Source organism: Helicoverpa zea, chromosome 28 (assembly GCF_022581195.2).
Source record: "Helicoverpa zea isolate HzStark_Cry1AcR chromosome 28, ilHelZeax1.1, whole genome shotgun sequence".
In the NCBI taxonomy this organism is placed as follows: domain Eukaryota; kingdom Metazoa; phylum Arthropoda; class Insecta; order Lepidoptera; family Noctuidae; genus Helicoverpa; species Helicoverpa zea.
The window spans coordinates 6174038-6195829 of NC_061479.1; the positions used below are offsets into that span (position 1 = coordinate 6174038).

Genomic DNA, 21792 nt, shown 5'->3' on the forward strand with positions numbered 1-21792 from the left:
TGTATTCCCCCACTTACTGTTTAGAAACGTCCTTATATCATTCCTTATAATATACAGGGTGTGTCGTTCACAATCACATTAAATCCTTTCACATATACTTTATGATATTCTATGGCGAATTGTAAAAAAAATAACCTAATCCATTCAGTGGTTTAACCACAGGAGTCATTTTTCGTTTTTATAATTTACAACATCATGTGTAAAGCAGAGATAAAGTCAGGAGTATCGAATGTTTTGATCAGTTGACAGCTGTCAGTTTTCAAGGGAGAATATCAGTTGTTTGTAATGACTGACTTTTATATGGTGTTCTAATTTTCGCACATTTTTATTCTATTTACTTTGTTTGAAAAATTCATTTTTTTATTTTTACGTATTTTTCTTTTTTCTTTGTGTTAATCGACATATATTAACCAGTATATTAACGCATTTTATTTAATGTGATTGTGAACGACACACCCGATATACTACTCCTATTTTACTCCCTTATAACCCTCATAAAATCTCTTATATACTTCCTTAAGCATTCCTTATTATTTCATAGTGTTATGTTTATCAGACATGCATCTGACCGCCAAGTTTTTACCCTATGCATGTCTACAATTTTCGAGAGTTGCCCTCGATTTCTTAGGGATTCCATCATCAGATCCTGAACCTGATGACAATGGAACCATTTAGAAAGTACCTACCCTTTTGAACAAAAAAATATTCTTCAGATCAGTTTGGTAAACGACAGAGATATACGCGAACAAACAAAAAAACATGCAAACATCATGTAATAAAGACTAAATTATTCGTTTAATCTTCTTATAATTTTAGCAAAGAGAGTGAAATAAATAAATAATAATTTTGTTGTATTATTCAAAGAGACATCTATCGATAAAAATAGAAATCAGTAAGGAGCGCAAAACAGTACTGTCAACGCCTTATCCACTCCACAACAGATGGCGCTTTTACAAAAATAACGAAATATGGTTCTGCTATTCGTCCAGAGATGTCGCTGACACCAATTTCCCTAGCTAAGAATATGTTCGGATATCTTTAAAAATAAGAGGGAAAAATTCTTCATTTATGCAATGAGTAATCAAACTATATGGATTTAATAAATAATAAATTAATAGTTTCAATTTAATTTCTGAATGGAAAGGTTTTCGTTTTGCTCTTGTTATAATTTAATTATGTTTAAAACAAGTTTCTGTATAACCACAGATACAAATATCCGATCGAAAAACAATCTCAGCTGCTCGTTATCTTGATCAAAAAATAGATTCCAAATACGGGGAGATTTTATCTCGACAGAAATATCAAAAATAATAAGTTTTAAAAGTAATACTATTACGTACGGGCTTTCTTTTTCCTTGAATTAAGTTTATTTTCAATTTGTTTGACTGTGAAATTACCGTTCATTTATCATCGAAAACTACAGTATTGTGAAAATTGGTAAGTATTTACCTACATACAACTCAGATTTTGTTTTTATCTACCTTAAGCGTATCATATCTTTTGTAAATCACGTGTAGTGGCTTTGTGTGATTTAAATGTGAGTAATAAAAATAAGTCAGTTTTACAATTTCAAAGTATTTTCGTCCGCGTCATACATAAGCGGGTAGGCATGCAGATTAATAATTAAGTTATAAATAAACAAGGAAAATTATAAATAGCACTTCCATCTTAATAGTTACGTCTATTCTTTTACGTCATGAATGTCATCTCAATGGATTCTGAAATTATTACTACTACATACTTTCTGACTTCTAGTTTATGCCTGTTTAAGGTAAAATTAAACGTTAAAATAATTACAGCCCATATTTTATTAGTCATTTGCACTGATTCATAGTTACTTTAGTATTTAACATCGACAGTTGTGCTACTGTCACTAACATTAATTTAATTAAGGAAAAGCATGGTAAATTCTGACTCATCTCACCGATTTAGTATTGATCAGTGATAATAATTCTAAAATGTTACAATTTAGAAGAATGTAGATAAAAAAATGTTAATTCATTTATCGTTTACTTAATCACAAGATAAAAATAACTTTCTCCCGAGATGATCGGGCAGATTTTTCTTGACGTCTGGCAATACCGTTAAGTGCCATGCCGTGTCCGCCGTACGACGAACGAGCAACTGTTTATGTAAACTTTCTGTCAAGTGCATTGTGTTTCAAAATAGTTAACAACGAGTAAAATAACAATTGACGTTCCACTTTCGCAATTAAAACTATTGTATCGTGCAACTTCCTACGTATCGCGGACTTTTAGATAACACAGTTTACAATCATTCCATGATTAAAACTGTGAGTGCCTTGAACCGTGTTTTGAAAAAAAAAACAAGCAGTTGTTTTTGATTCGTTTTTTAAATTCAAAAACAAAATGGGTGAAAAATTTGTGTTAGTCTAAAAAGGGTCGAATAAAAGCGTCGTGTGTTAAATTAGTGGTAACAAAAATGTATTATGCCGTATCGAAATGATATCTGCAAAGAACAGGGTGCAAGAAATAAAGAGTAAATTCGAAAATTTGAACAGTGAAAATATACCGAAGAGGGCTGAGTTGCAGTTGTGTAAACAGAAAAGCGTATTTGTATCGAACTATGGGAAGGAAAACAATGAAAACATCGATTATGAACTATCGTTTAATAAGGACAATATCGAGAATGAATCAGAGAGTAGTGACGAATGGACGCCTAAACCTAATTCCAGTTACTTATATAGTAAAAACGAAGTGAGGCGGAGTGCCAGTGAAACTAAGAACTCTTTATCTCGGCAGACTAGTGATCCTGGGAAGAAGCTGCATAGGAGCCATGCTTTCCGGTGCGACAGGAGCCAGAAAATAGCCAACAGTCCCAAGCGACACGACAGTTGCAACGGTAGGTCAGAAACCAGTGATTTTTCTCTCAGAATGGAAAGAAAACTGAGCAAAGACAGGCTGAAGAGGCTTGGGAACTTCTTGGAGGATCAAATGAGAAAGGAGAACTTTGTGCCTCAAAGTCAAAGCCCGTTTGTGCCTCAGTCCGAATTTGTGGAAATTGTCGGCCAAGTGCGAGAGGTAGATGGGCAGTTTGACTCTATTCCTGATTCTGAAGTCCCTCAACATATTTTAGACCAGTATGCAACTATAGTGAAACCTAAAAGAAAGGAGAATGAGAAACAGGAGGCCATGACTGACAGTGGAGTCAGTTCCGAGACTGAAAACGTTGAGGAAGACAAAAATGGCAGAATCAAACGGCTCATGTCACAATTCGAGAAGTCTCCGGAAAAAACTCATTTAACAAATCTTCAGGCTATGGACCAGTTCTGTGATTCCAGTGAAACAATACGCCTGGAGCGTAAAAATCCACATTTAAAATTAACAGACACACTAAAAAAAGCTTTGAAACAACCGTTGCCTGCCGGTCCTCCGCCTGCAAAGCCTCCAAGAATCTTCAAAGCGCCAACAATACCTGAAAACACAGAACAACAAAAGAAAGAAGCGAAAAGAATGTTAGAAAAGCTCGAAAAAGTCTTACAAAAGCGCGAAGGGACTGTAGACACACCAAAAAAGCCGAAAGAAATACACTACTTATGTACTGAAATCTTAGACATAACCAACCGTACTTTACTGCCAAACCAGACCTCGGACCCGATATCTCGTTGCATAAATTCTCTCAACTGTGCCATTACAAACAACTCGACGTCCAGTCTTCCTTACACAAGGCTAAAATCGGACGAAGAGAAGCCTTGCGGTGCGTGCAAAAATGAGAACGCAGAGCCGCAACCCGACGTGTGTTGTAAGTGTAAAAATAATGAGGACAAGGATGGTTTTAAATGCCATTTACAGTGCGAGTGTGGAGTGAAAACTTCTACGTTTTACGTGGAAAATGCGGAACATATATACGATGTGCCGTGTGACGATGATAAGCCTGTGCGTGTGAATCCGTATGGAACGTTAAATGTGGTGACGAGTAAGAGCTTAGAGGATTTGCGGACCAAGACTGATGAGGTAAGTTGTAGAATAGTATTTTTTACTTTTATAGAGTGTAGGCATCTATATTATTGTGTGACACAAGATTTCAAGATGCCATGGAATTTTTTGATGACTTTTTTCTATAATCAATGTTTGCAACTAATTTTAAACAGAAGTAGAATTTTATCATTCTATTTTCAGGATCAGTTAATACACATTTTTGAATTTATTTATTATAAAGTGTAAGTATTAAATATTAAATGCAATACCTACCTATGACAGATTTGAACTTATCCTACAGTAACAAAGAATAGTAAATAAGAGACACATAAAACCTGGAAAAGATAACCAAGATTTATAAACATAATGCAGACTTTTATAATATGAAAGAATAAATAAAGATACATACATATTGCATAAAATTAAACCTAAATAATTTAGCCTGAATTATGCCATAGACTTAATATGTGGAACAGAAGTTAATTCATTACCAAATTATGTAAAAGATTATGCGAAACTTCATATTAATGTGGTATTTAACCTAAATGTGTTAGAACAATGACTGCCTTGTTGGTGTAGTAAGTACGACCTCTGTGGCGCAAAGGTCACCAAGCCGGACTGCCGAATCTGAGGTCCCGGGTTCGATTCCCGGTTCGATCGACATTTGTGTGATGAGCATGCTTGTTGGTCGTGGTCTGGGTGTTACAATATGTATTTATAAATATGTATATATGTAGCTATATGTAGTTTATCAGTTGTGTTAGCACCCATAACACAAGTTAATTAATAACTTAGCGTGGGGCTAACCGACCGTGTGTGAAAAGGTGTCCCGACATTATTTAATTTATTTTAATTGAAAGAAAAGAAGTATTCTGTTAAGTTCCTGGTTCTAGGTTTTATTCTCAGCTTAAACAAAGTTACTTAGGCCGTTTACTGATAACATTTTAAACATCAGTTTTCTCAAAACAACTGTAATTTTTAAGGTTAAAGTTTTTTGGTTATAGCACTTGAGGCTTTGTTTTAAGTTTGAGTAAAAATGGCTATTTTCTGATTGACGAAGAGCATCCTTAATATTACCCTGAATACCCAAGTTATCTGTGAATGAAATTTATTTTTATTAACATGGTCCATTCACTTAAAATTATCCATCTGGCAAGACTTCCTTTTCATATTTTCTGCAAAACAAACTAGTCTCACAAAATAAAACATCATTTAAAAGTCCAGCGGTTCCGTAGCTAAGATAAACAGACAGACAGATAAAGTTATGCGTGTATTTCTAAGTGCAATGATCTCTGAGTCACTATGTAAAGTTGGATACAGTCTTTCACACAATTTTGTGTGTATTGCAGTGTGTTTGATCAACTTAAACTGTGTTAGACAAATAGTTCTTGTAACCTATTTTAAGCTTTCAAAACTATACTCCATATTTGTCCCATTTTGGTTGATCTACTTACTTACTATTGAGTCAACATCTGCCTACCCTTTTCCAAACTATGTATGTAAGACTGGTTGTCAGACTTTCTGGCTTCTGACTACCTGTAAAGAGTGCCAAAGATGTTCAAATAACAGTCGGGTCCCACCAATTTAACGTGCCTTCCGAAATATGGAGGAACTCGTCATGACTAGATGCTTAACCTTATGATCGATCGACCCGTGCGGCTGTGCTGAAATCATATTAATTACTAGTCGTCCCGTCCCGTGGGAACTACTCGCCTTACCGGGATAAAATATAGCCTATGTTACTCGGGAAGAGTGTAGCTTTCCAACAGTGAAAGAATTTTTCTAATCGGTTCAGTAGTGGGAGTCTTTGAGTACAAAAAACAAATATTTTCTCTGTATTATACTAGTATGAATTTTCAAAATATTTAATATAAAGCGGTCGGCGTCGCGTTCTTAGCTAGTATTAAATGAATTGAGTACCAGACCTACTTTTGATATCGACTTTATCAATAAATTGACCGATAACTTAACTCTTGAAGTACCTAGGTACTTACCTTAATTACAAGAACGTTATTGTTTATCTATTAAACCTACATTTTGCCTACGGCTTTACTTGTAATTCGAATAAAGTACCTAAGTAATTCGCTCAACTGAATAAAAACATCCGTATGTCCTTGGGTGTACTTTCTCAGTATAACTTTGACACCAATGGCTGATAAAAAGGTGAAGGAAAACATCTCGAGGAAACCTGGACTATACATTCTGAAATCAGCAACCCGCCAATGCGGGTTGCTGATTTCAGAATCTATTCAATTTATCATATATATATATCAATTGCTCAATAGCAAGCGTGGTGATTAACGCTCAATCCTTCTCCGTGTGAGAGGAGGCCGCAGCCCAGCAGTGGGACGATACAAAGGCTGCAACAGTAACAACAGTCCTTTGATGGATTACACTGGATTTATGGCCGTTCCCAATATTGGATCCATCCTTTGATTTGCTTATTTAGAGATAGGAATAATTCGACATTTACCCCACACATACAAAGTGATGTCAAATTCCGATATCTAGTATGCAAAATAACAGATTTAAATAGGGTATTGGAAACGGACGTTAATCTATCTCTATGACAAATTATGAATATGTTTCAGCCATTTAAACTATTGGGTTTGAAAACAGGAAAGCATATGTCATAGGCATGTTACAATTACCTACCTAGTTCGATACCATAGGTATAATAGGTACGATTAAATTAATTATTTCAAATTAACAATATTTTGCGTTTGGTTTTGGATAAACCCTTTAGCCGATATTTGTGACTAGGTTACTTTGGCCCGAAATAACTTTTTGGGTTTTGAATAATTTTCATAAAGCAGCCAGGAGTGTGGAAATTGGTGATTGATCCCTCTCCGGTGGTGTCGGATTGTCGTCCCATCGCGCTATGAGAGTGAAGGAATAGTGAGTGCACCTGTGTCCAAGCAAATGTGTGTGCACTATAATATGTCCTGTGCAGCTGGCTGATCTCCTTAGAGAGAACCGCCGTAGCAAACATACGACTAGGTGGACATCCATCATCATTTAAAAATAATACTAAGTATGGTTCTGGAAAAAAACAGGGGTGTAGAATACTCGGGTCTGTGATTGTTCGCGCGAGTTACCGCGGCCCTGGCACACAAAGGGATCCAGACGGAATATGGTGTGTTTTAGTCAGTAAGAGTCTGACTCTCAGAAGGAAGGGCATCATCTGATTATTGTCTACCAGAACAAAAGGTTGTTCAATATACTATTTACTACAAAAGATGAATAGATGTTTTTATCTCGAGAAAACGGGTGAGCAATACTCGTGTGTAAATGTACATGCTTATAGTATTTGGTAATACGTAATCTCGGGAGCGCTCAGTATTGGTAAAATCGCCGAATCATACAAAAACAATGTGCCTGAGTACACACAAGTATGGCTCACTCGCTTTCGTAAAAACATCTGTATAACATTAATAACATCCAGAATGATTTTCGGCCACTGTACCTTCTCTATGGAGATCAGCCAGCTGCGCAGAACGTATTATAGTGCACAAGCATTTGCGCAGACACAGGTGCACTCACCATTCCTTCACTCTCATAGCGCGATGGGACGGTAATTACAATGTATTTTTGGCTGATTTTATAAGCCACAGGAAGGTAACCTGATGATTCATGTTGTCGATATATACAATTCTCAGCGTCATGCTTGGTTGCCGTGGGTCCAGTTCCAAGCTGTCGGTTGTCTCGACCGCTATGCTCTAACGATTTTGATATCCTTTACGAATGTAGTGTGCTTACCTACACGAAGACACAAGTTCACCTTCATTCAAGTGAAATTATAAGGCTTATTTAATATGCACTTTTTCACGTCGAATGGCTTTGGGGGTGCTGCCCCAAAAACGCCTCTCCTTCACCGGTTCTCCAGAAGGAAAAGTGATGAACTAACTTCCCAGCAACACGGCTGTCTATTTCAATTAAATTATTTCAGTGGCCAGGTTATTAAAACAACTGTGTTATTTGAAAGTTGGACGTGAAAATTCATAGTAACAATTGTTTTAAGAAAACTACTCTGTGAAATTGGGCTATAAGTAGTCTAATGTATATTGGCGAATCTGAAGTACAGTAATCCAGTAGTTTTTTGAAAGAAATAAAAACGACTTTTTAAACCACTTAAAAGTAAAAAATACTTTTAGATGCATTGGTCTTAAAGTCGGTGTTTCGGTCGCGAACAAACATAAAAAAAAACCATGACAGACAAAAGACAGTCCTCAAAACGCCTGACCTTCACCATTTCCTCAGATTAATGAATATACCATTTCCTATGTGTTTTTGGTAGTAAGATGGGTAGTTGTTTGTGATTTGACTTGGGTCTACTAATTGATGTGAAAGCTTAAGAACCTTGAGTTCCGTCTTTAAGGATTTTGGGTGATTAGTCAAACGATGAAGGTGACAGTATTCCGGATCTTTTGTTTGATCAAAATATTTTAAATCAAAATTTTACGGACTCGCAGTTTTCCCAAGGTTTCATTCGCGTCCCGTGGGAACTACTGCCCGTACCGGGATAAAATACAGCCTATGTTACTCGTGAAGAGTAGCTTACTCGTGAAGAGTAGCTTTCCAGCAGTGAAAGAATTTTCTAAATCGGTTGAGTCTTGAGTAGTTCCGGAGCCTTATATTACTCTAGTAAAAGGATACATAGATAAACTAACACTTGCAACACAGTCATAAATAATACGAGTTTTTTTTGACAGTTAATCCTTAAAAATGGCTCCAATACGCTCTAGAATTTCATCCTTAAGTCCGGATTAGCCTAGCTAATTCTTTATCTCAGGTGCCAATTGACCTCATAAGAGACAAGGTCTAGCTAATGACCCCAAGGTTAACTTTACTGATAATACTGTTGTTAAACTACTCATACTTAACTGTAGGAAATAGTAATGTCGTTTTAATTATAATTGTTTATCTGTTTCTTTTGTTTCGGAAGCCATGTTAAATTGACGGGTCTTGGTTGTCAATTGAACATCTTTTGCAGTCGTTACGGGTAGTCGGAAGCCTGATAACCAGACTTGAAGAGTATCGAGTGACTGGGTTGAAGAGGTCAGATAGGCAGTCACTCCGCGTGGCACACTGGTATTCAGCTGTATCCGGTTTGGAAGCCAATGTAGTTGTTCTATTCTATTCTATTTTTATCAAAAACAGCTACTTTCAAAGTCAATGTTAATATTTTGTGTTGAATTTGAATAAGTAACCAAAACCATGCTAAATAATTGCAATTGCGAAATTCAAACTTTCCTTTTTTAGCGTACCTATTCTTTTGCATATACGGCATACCTAACATGACTATTTTTGCCATGCATAATTTCTGATTTTAGCCGGTACCGGGTTTTGTTTGCATTCCTAAATTAACGGAATTTATTGACTAAACTTTTATGTGTTTGTAGTGGTTTTATTAAACGTGGGAGCTACAGAAGTAGTTTTATTTACTTTACTTAGCTTCTACTCGTGGTTTCACTCGCGTACGTCTCTTAAATGGATAAAAATTACCATAATATGTATGTATGTTATTCTGATATTTCTGCCAAGTTTCATCTGTATCCATCCATTAGTTTTTGCGTGAAAGAGTAAAAAACGGTCCTACCACTAATTCTAAACATATTGGGCCTTACTACAAAAACTTTAAACCCTGTTTTACACTTGTCTAATAAAATTTTGGCTGCAAAATGAACCATATGTCAACGTCATAATTTGACATTTTTTTAGACAAGGCATAAACTGACGTTTAAAAGTTTTTGTGGTAAGACGGACAAACTTTTCGCGTGTAGTATTAGGATCATTTAAGTTTAGTGAGCCAGCAGTCTCACGGAGAGGGACCTATGTCCTGGATAAAAAGTTATAGTACAGAGAAGGCAAACCTTGTTTTTTAAAGTCCAGTGAAAAGATTTCTTACTGCATTTGAAAACTTTTCTATTTTGGCGATGGCGCCTATTCTCTCGTTCGGTCTCGTTTGTCGCCTGTCATGTTGACTTGTCACTTTCTCTTCGCTCATTTGTACACTCATTTGTGACCAATTTTTGGTGCAGTTGACAGTTTCTGTCAGCCAGTACAAACTTTGGTATTGTCCCTTCAAAAATGATGGCTGTCTACTGCTCATATGACACCCTTTTCATCTTTTTTTGAGGTGGGAAATTATCAGTTGATTCTCTCCCGCTGTGGGTGCAGCGTGAGGGAGTGTTAGACTTTATTGGCTAAACCTACTTACATGTTTCTTCTGACGAAGCCATTTGTGTACCTTACCTTGTACCTTGGTAACTCCTAGTAAGAATTATGCACCACTAGAATGGTTTGAAACACCATGAGCTGTGTCAATTAATACAAGGTCACCTCATCATATCAGTTGCCATACTGAAATGTATTATATGTAATCATAAAAAAAATATTTCTTTTGAAAGTATTATAAGTAACGAATATTTCGTGATTGTCATCACAGAAAAAGCTGATTGAAATCTTATTGACACACGCAATTTCAGCACGGATTCGTGTACAATTTTACACAGTTTAGGTATTTAGTACTCATATTTTCTGGCAGTTAATTTTAAGTTTTTTGCACATTTTTCTGCAAGTAAAACTAACAAGTTTTCTAACTACATTTGAATGAGACACGATGCCTATTCCCAATGATTGGCCTCGTTTGTCACTTGTTACTTTCTCCTCACTTTAAAACCCTATTTTTAATTACTAATTCATCAAATGACCCCTTTCGCTGTGGGTGCAGCAAGAGTGTCAGACTTTTACTAAGACCCATCTTGTTCCTTCTGGAGCCCTTTATCTACCAGAGTTGCAGTAATTCCTAGTAAGAATTCTGCAGCCCAGGGAGAGTTTTTATTTTTATTTGGCTATGATAATTAAGGCAAGATGTTACCATACTAAATTCATATTCAGAAGTTTGAGGATTTCACAAGTATTTGTAGATAATATTGTGTGTTATGATTGTAATCTTATAGAAACTTATGCAAAAATTGCTTCGGGTTCGGACAAAATTTTGCAGTTTCCTTATCTTATCTGGCAGTTTTTTCTTCTTTGAACTATTCACATTTTTCTGCAACAAAACCACAGCTAGTTTTCTAACTACATTTGAATGAGAGACGGCGCCTATTCCCAATGATTGGTCTCGTTTGTCACTTGTCATGTTAACTTGTCACTTTCTCCTCACTTTGCACTGCCATAGTGCGGATGTGTAATTATGTCGTTTGTTTGTTCCCACGAAGGTTAAGCGTTGGTGTTCGAGGATTGGAAATTGATGGGTGGCTACTATCTGTTTTTAGTAAGTAAGTATATGTACGGTAATTTTGAAAGTAGAAGTTTTAGTTTAAGTAGAGCAAAAGCAGTTGATCATGACCTTGCCATTTAATCTATCTACTCGGGAAGGACTTAAGTGTATCTACATACATCCAGGAGTTTTCACAGGACGGAGTGAAAACAAGGAAACTGTGTACATGTGAAATTATGTGATAAATTGGGGAAACCATTTAATATTCCCAGTAAATGACTTTCTTAGCCTTAATTGTATAGAGATTAGAAAAGCACGCCCTCTTAATCATCTTTGCAATGAATGGATGTGTGGTACCTAACTTAATGTTATTTTGTAATGATGCACAGTTTTTTTGTATATATTTGGTACTAGTTCTTGCCCGTGAATATGTCCGCATGGACTGAGTAAATTATTATTTTTATGTGAGTAGTAGATACTAGTTCTTGCCCGTGACTACGTCCGCATGGACTGAGTATGTATATTATTCATTCCAGAACTATTTCCCGCACCCGGATAAAAAGTTGCTGAGCGTAATATTACATTAGTGGGATGTATGTAGTATTTAGCAAAGTCTTTACTCAGTACACATATAGTAAACAGCTTCAAATATCACTTTCCCACGAACCATATTAGTAGGTTAAGCGCAAATAACCGAGGCCGTCATCCGGATGGGTGACAGTTACCACTAAATAGCATACCATTGACAATTTAGTGTTTGTGCGGTATTGCTTACATTTCATGTACAGTCGCTTTATTGAACACTAGCTTCCGCCCGCGACTTCGTCCGCGTGGAATAGTTACTTTGGGCTAATGCTGACTTAAACTTGCGACGGTTATAGTGAGCTAACCTTAAAAGATAGACATATGCTGTCGCTTTTTTTTAGAACTTTTAAAGGGGAACAATTCTGTCATACATGATTTTTGCGAAACTTTAACCGTTTTTCGTTTAAGTTCTCTCAATAGGAAAATATCCCCCGATTTTGAAACATTCTTCATTGGTGCTCCGCTCCTTTTGGTCTTAGCGTGATAATATATAGCCTATAGCCTTCCTCGATAAATGGGCTATCTAACACTGTAAGAATTTATTAAATCAGACCAGCAGTTCCTGAGATTAGCGCGTTCAAGCAAACAAACAATCAAACAAACTCTTCAGCTTTATAATATTAGTATAGATTAACCTTCCTATATTGTGATAAGGTTAAAAATCTATTGAAGAAAGATATATTTGAGTTCGGTTTATGTGCAGTCGTCTGTACATAGGTGTCGGGTGTAAAAGTAAATGGCTTTGGAACGCTCTGCCTCACAGTATACGTGAGAGCAAGTCGTTAGATGTCTTCAAGAGACGAACTAAAGAACATTTCCTGTCAACATGACCTTATTTGTATGTATGTATTTATTTATTTATTATATTTTATGTGTTATTTATGGGTATATATTTTATGTTATGTAGTTTCATCTTTGTTTTGTTTAATGTTGTGCACTTTAAATTTTCTCTTCCCTATCGCATCTCTCTATCGCTCTAAGGTTTGCTGTTAGAGAACCCAGTTCTAGTAGGGGAGGCAAGAGTGCTAAACCGGGAGTGACTCGAGCGTCAATGAGACCTATTAGATTGCGAAGCTTAGATGATAAGAAGAAAAAAATGTCCTGACATACACACACTTTCATCGGTGGGTGGAGCGGCTATAAACTTTCAAAAATGTAAAAAAAAACAGTTGCATGGACATACTCGAGCGCGTCAGATATTAATAGCATGCACGTCGTACGTCATTTTTTAAACATACGTATATTAATCTGACTGTTTCCATGGTGGGGGTGGTCGTAGGTAAGGGTTAAAAATGGGAAAAAAAATAATTTTATCGAGCGCGACAGATTTTCAAAAGGGGTGTTAAGTGAACTAAAACGAAGTCTCTTATGCAATAATCTGACGATTTAGACGTGACCTAAACTCGTGGTCATTATTTAAAATTGCAAAAAAAAATCGCCATTTTGAAATACTCGAGCGCGTCAGTTTAAGATATATATGGTTCATTTATGTACCCTTAACGTAATCATCTCATAATCTGACGATTATCTGGAGAGACTCGCTTAATCTGACAATGGAAAGTTTTTAAAACTAATAATAATCAATACTGTAACCTAATTTTCTTTGAAAAATTAACACCAATGTCGTTGTTTTTTAATTTTGTTATAATCATTATCTAAGTCGTGGTGGCCTAGTGAGTAAAGAATCAACCTCTCAAGTATGTGGATTCGATTCCAGGTCAGGCAAGTACAAATGCAACTTTTCTAAGTTTGTATTTACTGTCTAAGTTTATCTTGGACACCAATGTCTGCAAAGCAAGTACTTAGTACTTACAAGACATACACGTTGTAGCACTTTGGTATTCCTTTAAAACTTGAGATATCAATAGATTATTTAGTTTTAACTTTTACACACTTTTTGATCTATATCCCAGAACGGACAAACATTTCAACAAAGCTGTCATAATAAAGGTTGTTCTAGATAAAAAGGCCTATCCAATGATATGTATGAAATTGCTATTGGCGGAGTGTACCAATCTGCTCATACATTACATACATTTCTATAATAATTACATTGAATTATAATGACATTGATAAATATACATGTGACATAAACAATACAATTGAATCTATAATAACATGGCTTGACGGAAATAATCTACGCGTAAATCTTACAAAAACTAATTTTATTCAATTTAATACATATAGATAAAAAATAAGGCTCATCATCATCTGCCTAGCCTTTTTCCCAACTATGTTGGGGTTGGCTTCCAGTCTCACCGGATGACTAGGCCACCACGACTGTATAAAAAGAAGACTATAAAGAGTAATTATAGAGGACATAAATTACAAGAAGTATACGAAATGGCATTTCTCGGTATCACGATAGACAAGCAATGCAACTGGAAGGAACACGTATTTAACGAAAGTAGCCAATAAAATGAATCGTCTTCGTTAAAAACAGTATATCTGCATACTATGTATGACTTCCTGAGATTAGCGAGTTCAAACAAAAAAACTCTTCAGCTTTATAACATTAGTGTAGATTATTTAAGACCCAAAATGTACCAACACTTATTGCAAATGAATTGAATTGAAAAAAGAGAGAGAGGAATAGAAACTTGGGAGGAGAATACCGGCATCACGTAGCTGCACGCTTTAAACTTTATCGATTAATTTTCCTTACTTCGGCTTACGGGAATCGTCAGATTATATATTTTTCGTGAACGTTGAATTATTCCCTTCAAAATAAAAAAAAAATTAGCCGCGCTCGAGAAAGTCAAGATGAAGTTTTTTTTTACAAGTTTGTAACCTTCCTACTTCTTATCGTCAATCGCAAATTGTCAGATTAGTGGAATATACACTTTTTAGCATATAACTAACTTACCCTATCTTAATCTGACGCGCTGGAGAATGTCAGATGATATTTTTTTTTTTACTAATCTGATCCTTTATTGTAGACACGCGGCTACATATACAGGGCTTATATTTGGTGGAGGTGTTAAATGGGGTAATAGGTACCTCCCTATATACTAATCTGCCGCGCTTGAGTAAATCCCAAAATCCCTTCTAGGCCTCCCCTACTATTCTGGGTTAAGCTCGCCTTTGTACATGTCTTCTCTGTGTTGTGTGTGTTTTTTTTTTATATGTTTTTGTGTACAATAAAGAATAATAATAATAATAAGCCCCGCAGGGCATCTGAGGCGGATGACGGGGAGTAGCGACCCCGCGGGGCTATATATCCGAGTGCTCCAGGGAGAGTATACTGTCCCCCATCTCCGGCTTGCCGGAGTGAAGCATGACGGGGGATAGGTCTCCCACCTCTTGGCTTGCCTTCATCGGCCGGTCAGAGTGGAGTCGCTAGAGCAAGGTTAGTCCTGCTCGGAGGGTAGGTGCCTCGTGGTAAGTGGCGAGTGGGCCGGTGATGCTGGACCCACAGGGAGCGCGTGATCTGCGTTTAAAGTCCGCCGAGGTATCCTCACCCTTCTCAGCCGCTCATGTCCCTGTTGCCCTCTTGTTGCTTTTCAGTGACTGATTCCCGGGGGCCCAGTAAGTGAGTTGGCGAGTCTCCACCTGCCATTTTAACATGTATTTAATACATTGTCATCGGCAGGTGCCATAGTTCCCGTAGTTTCCCCATTCCTAGTCCATTAGCATCCCATCACAATAGCCCAAGTAGTTTTCATCCATAGTTAGCAATAGTTTAGCACAGAACCGGGGATTGTCCTTGGGTACATTTCTATAGTGTATACAGGGATAATCGTCGGTTTTGTGTCAACATTTCATTAAAGTTGTCTCAAAAGGGCTTCAGCGTGTTGGCTTCGGCCCCACGTTCGCCTCCCAAAAATCCGGGACTCTATAGTCCCGAGGTCTGGAAGAGACATACATATAAATAATAATAGTAATTGATACATGCTTAACGTATGATACCTTTAGCTTATTGATAAAATACCGTTGTGTTTATTGATTGGCTTATTGGCGAATTGGAGTTACTATGTCGCGATCAATTAATGGATGGGTGATCGAACGTTGACAACTCTTGAAAATAGTTTTGCTGCTCTGAAAGGGGCTATTAGTTGAAATTTATTAACTTTTAATTCAATGCTAATTATGATAATAATGGCGTCCAGGCTGGATTTCAGTCACAACGACTGTTCTCTCTGTAACGAGATCAGTCAGCTACGCAGGACATATTATAGTGCAGGCACATTTGCTTGGACACAGGTGCACTCACTATTCCTTCACTCTCTTAGCGCGATGGGACGACAATCCGACACCACCGCAGAGAGATCAGGCGCAGGACCGTTATTAACGTGCTCTCCGATGCACGAGCTAATATGTGAAAAAATAATACATGTCTGCAAACTTAAAACCTTGATACAGAAAAAACGGTTTAAAATTACACTTTTATCTATTCTAACAACACAACTGTCCCCATATGAGGATCAATTGACACTTGTAGACTATACCAGTAATTATTGTTTGTATATGCTCTGCTGTGCGAAAATGATGTTTATTTCTTAGTGTGCAAGGTTGGGTTTCCACTGAGTTTTCTTGTCTAAGTCTGGTATGTGAGGAAACTTGTGAATAAGGGGCCTGTGTGTTTATTTAAGTAAGTAATACATAGAGTACTACTAGCTTCCGTATGTGGTTTCGTTCTTGTTTGAAGGGTATTTCTTCCCGCATCTGGATAAGAAGTAGTAATATATGTCCGTGCGTTAGTTTTGTCACATTTTACTAAGACTTATCTGTCAGTTTGTCTGACACACTGTAACTCGTAAACCGTAATGGCTAGACAGTCTTTTGAGCCGCGAGCCCGACTCGCACTTAGCCGGTAGCACATAACGTGTGTTTTACTATCTGGAAAGTTTTATTCAGCAGTCTATTCATTTTCCTCGGCCATTGATTCTTTTCAAGACTATGTTTTTGGCAATTTTCATCCATCTCCCGAGCCTTTTTCCCAACTGTGTTAAGGTCGACTTCCAATTTTATCAGATGCAGCTGAGTGCCAGTGCTTAACAAAGAGCGACTGCCTATCTGACCTCCTCAACCCAGTTACCCGGGCACCCAATACTCCTGGCAATTTTGGCAATTTTCAAACAACGGTTATGTACGCCAATTTGTAAGGTAATTGTAGACTTCCTCTGATCTCAGACGAGGATCGGAAGGTGAATGTCCAAATTAAGACACGTTGACTTGACCGCGATTCATTTCTTTCGTTTTTGGTACTTGAATTACCAAAACAGATTAAAGTGATGAAGGGTATGTATTTATATATTATGAAGGAAAATGTCCATGATGATTATTATAAGGCTTCAAAGTTTGTTTGCTCCTTTGCTTGATCGGGCTGATTCCATTCTACGGGACAGATTAGAAGAGTTGTTTCAGTGTTAGATAGCTCATTTATATATGAAGGCTTGAGTTACCCTTACTTTTGGTAAAACGTATCGAAATTATATATTTATCTGTATATGTAATAAGTCATAGCAAAGAAAAAAATCAAACACTTCTCTCTATGTGATATATCTGTGTGTTTTATTAAATCCGTTCAGCCGTTTTCACTTGAAGTAACAAAAACATTCATACAAACTTCCTCGTTTATATTAGGTAGTTTGATGTGATTCAGATACAGCCAGTTAAACTGAAATCGAATATTACATGACGTTATTACAAATATTACAATGTACCGTACTTTGGCCGTGTTCGTCATCACAATTTTACCAATTAAAGTAACTTTAATATTATTGAAATGTATTTAATAACTTGGAAAGGAAAACCGCATTGCTATGCGTGGTTTAGCAAAAATAGTACGTTTAATACGTATCTATAATTCAGGTATTTCCCAATAGGTTTGTTATTTTGTATTAGTTTGAAACATTACTAATCGACTTTCAAAAATGGAGGACCTATGTCTACCTATGTCTACTGGTATTATTTTTTATACGTCTCCGCTCATTGATTTCTTCATCAGCGTGAGGAACCTATACTCGTCATACTCTTACTGACTAAATCAAATCAAATCTCTTTATTTTTAGGCTGCATAGGCCCATAAACCCACCATCTTCTTTCTAGAGCTCTTTATGTACCAGCGCCGCGGTAACTCGCGCGAACAATCCCGCAGCTCTGACTTACCCCTTGTGGGAAAAACCGTGATGTTTAAACCTTACCCGACATTGCAGATCAAAGTACTCGTATACAAGGTGTTGATTTGCATTTGTGCCATAGCTCAGGAGGAGGACATACAATACGTAAATAATCGATTGGAATTACAGTAGATGGGAAATAACTAATATGCACTGCTTTTTTTGTCATTGTAATGTCGTGGTATTTCCGAAGTAATCCAATTTTATGAATGAAATTTATGAGTGATCGTTGCGTATGCTTTGTGTTTGCGTTTGTGTGAGGGTGCAGCACGGTTTTAACGCCAGTAACATACGCGCCAAGTTTAAATAAGGCTAGATGACATTTACGGAATTCCGAAAAAAAAATAAAGAAAAAAAATTACGTACCAATTTTTTTATTGATTTGGGTCGAGAATCATTAGCATAATTACCTCCTTGAATATGGCACGGATGCAAATCAACAGCTTGTATTTACACAAGAAAGTTAACTATAGCCCAAGTTCACCAACAACATAAACGTCAGTTTCCTTAAAACAACCGACCAACTTTACTAAGAATGTTCACGCCATCGTCTGCGGAGCCTTTTCCCAACTATCTTGGGGTCGGCTTCCTGCCTAACGAGATGCAGCTGAGTATCAGTGTTTTGCAACGAGTGACTGCCTATCTGAGCTCCTCAACCCAGTTACTCGGGCAACACAATACTGCTTGGTAACACTAACTGTCAGTCTTAATAACTTCTGACTACCTGTAACGACTGCCAAAGATGTTCAAGGACAGCCGGGACCTACAGTTTAACGTGCCCTCCGAAACACAGTCATTGGTGTCCAAGATATACTTAAAAGTATGTACGTACATACAAACTTCTATACCTCCCTGCCGATTTCGCCTATGGTGACTTCTTTCAATTATTATTTAGAGAAGACCTAGGGTGATCAGTGTTTGCCTAACCTGGCATCGAACTCACTCATACTTGAGAGGTTGCTTCTTTACCAACTAGACAACCACGACTTCAAAGTTAAACAGTGGTTTTAAGATAAACAGACGTTTATGTAGTCGGTGAACTTGTGCCTTAGTGCTTATACTTAGTTACTACACAGGATGTAAAACCTGTCGTTCAAGGCGCTTGCTATGCGCCGGAGACTCGATACTGTTTATCTGTTTGAGGGAATGAGAGAGAATGATAGTCTGGTGTTTGGTTGCGTTTTTGAACGAATTGTAGTAAGGAGATTTGTCAATTGTGAATTAGTAGTTGCATTTTAAATAGGTGTTGTTTTAACCTACCTCCTGCTAGCGAAAGAGGTTCTTTAAATTCTCTAAATTAGTAGATATGCATTTTAAATAGGTATTATTCGAAACTAGCTTCTGCCAGCGGTTTCACCTGCGTCCTGTGGGAACTCTACTCTTACCAGTATAAAAAGTACCTATCCGTGTACCCATTTTAATTGGCATAGTAGTTTTAGCGAAAAAGACACGGCAATCAGGAAGAGTTACTAGCATTTACAATATGTATTAGGAAGGAATTTCAAAATTCCTCCTTCCACATTTGTAACATTCACATGTGTTGTCTAGTATGCGTCAGGAATAATAGTCATAATAGTCATAATAGTCATTTACTAACTCTTACACCCGCAACTAGGTAGTATGTTATCTTTATTTTAACCGTGTAAAAATAGAAATGCATTTTAAACTAGGCCATCGGTTTATCAGTAGTTTTTACTGGTGTAAACAAGGCGAGGTTAAATAGTATTTAGTTCAAAATGATTTTCATGTCTAAAAGAAAAAATCAGGAGTGATCAGGTATCCTGTATCTGACCTGCTCACTACGAATTTTGACGTTCAATTTTCAAAGCAAATAGTAAAAACGGACGTTTATATCAGTTTTGTTTTCGGTCAATTTCGTCAATAAAAAGTGTATTGGATTCACGATTACGAACCTTTAAAATGTACTGTCAACCAACCTTTGGGCTAACTATCGGCTGACAGTTAAATCTGCAGTGTTCTCAGACTCAGACTTAGCCAGTGATGTAAAAAGCTAGGTAACTAATAGATCCTTAAATTCAATCAACCAAGTATTATTAACTACTATAACATACTTCATATAGCAACAAAAACTCTTCCGCATACACTTTCTACCTCTACGCTCACCCACGCAAGAAACAATCAGCTTTCGATTCTCTGTATGAATAATAATTGATTCGTAATTAAATTAATGGTTCATGAAGAACGTTAGAAACTTAGACTTGCTAGGAAATCAGTTAGGGCAAAACCCTCTACTAAACTACATTATAAAGCTAAAGATCTAATGTTAGGAACTATTGTATTGATTTTAGAAACTCTTTCAGTGTAAGATGGTCATGGTATGGTCATGTTTTAAGGAGGAATGAGGATCATGGTCCCAGAAAGGTGTTGAGCATGAATGTGGAGGGATATAGGAGTAGGGGACGACCAAAGAAACGGTGGACAGATTGTGTGAAAGACGATATGGCTGGAAAAAGTGTTAAGTAGTTGTGAGATGACGTCAGATACATTCTATATGGAAGAAGAAGACATGTAGCTTCTGGAGAATGATGATTGGAGTCTCTGAAACTGACTATGAAACATAAGATTATCTATAATTTCGAAAGTGTAGACGACATACAACCACATACACATTTCTCTGAGAATAATAATCCAGAAACGTATAAAACCACCATTCTCTTGCCCTTATCCCATTTTTATTTGTAGTCCAGTAATGTCCCAGTTTCTTTGGTCGTCCTCTTCCCCTATTATATCCGTCCACGTTCATGCCCAAAACCTTATTTAATCTTTATTACACACTTAACATAAATATATACAAAGAATCAAGACAGTTTATGTACAACGGTGAGCTTAACCCAGAATTGGGTTCTCTTACAGCCAACCTTAAAGCCATAGAGAGATTCGATAGAGTAGGTAGAATACCTTCCTCACAACTTGACTTTCATTCCTCTGCATCACCGACATTAAAATAGATTGATCTAACTATTAATAGACATAATTTTCAAAATATATAGCACAAACTAGCCAAAACCCGATCTAAATGCAACGCATGCCAAGCGTTTTGGGATTTCCGCATATTTAATCTGTTCTACTTGGTCCAGTGCCAAGCTTGGCGGGTATTTTATTAATTTATGTAGGTTCAACTAATTGTTATTCTTTTGTATTGATCTCCTTATGAAGGTGGATGGTTAGTCATGGAGATCTTAGGTTGTCTATTTTATTAGTTCTTACCTTCGGTTTTGCCTTAGGATTGGAGAAAATTATGCAATCAGTTATGCTTTGTCTTACTTCTATTAAGGTTAAAATCTGTCTTAATACAATTTTTTGTCTCATATTGATTAGGTGAGTTCAGGGAAGATTCTTTGCGAATTCGACAGACTTGAAAATGAATTTTCCTACTTTATTCATATAATTTGTAGCCCTACATTAACTATACTGCACATACATAGTTGTTCAGATTATGTTTAAACATTGTATTTTATCCATACAGATTACTTTTTATCCATGTTTTTATTCGTGTTTATTACATCGTGAACTTTATGAGGTAGATAACGCATTCAATTTATTACTCTTATCTTTATCGTAAAGAAATAACCATCTGTAGAATTTATAACGACATAGAAATTGAATCATTCTTGAACTTGTCTACGGATATAGAGAAAGAGGACCACCAAAGAAACGATGAATGGATTGTGCGAAAGACGGTATGGAAAGAGTGTTACTTGTGCGATGACATCAGGAAGTATGGAAGAAAGCATGCTGAGCTGACCACAAATAATTTACTAGGATAAGGGCACTGAAATTATGACACGTCACTCCGGCAAGATGTAGTGTCGATCAGCTACTGGCTACAGACAAAAGTTATACCCGTCAAGCTGAGGACCGAGCGATATGGAACACGTTAGGGGAAACACAAGTAGTA

The 21792-nt window shown here is 36.8% G+C and overlaps 1 protein-coding gene across 1 annotated transcript in view; it reads left to right on the plus strand.

Moving 5' to 3' along the window:
* The first annotated feature begins 2094 nt into the window (after positions 1-2094).
* Positions 2095-21792, plus strand: part of LOC124643707 (DENN domain-containing protein 2B-like) — an 81394-nt gene continuing 61696 nt past the window's right edge. The window contains exon 1 of the mRNA XM_047182748.1: positions 2095-3974. Coding sequence (XP_047038704.1) covers positions 2463-3974 — 1512 coding nt within the window. The 5' untranslated portion in view covers positions 2095-2462. The remainder of the gene's footprint in view (positions 3975-21792) is intronic.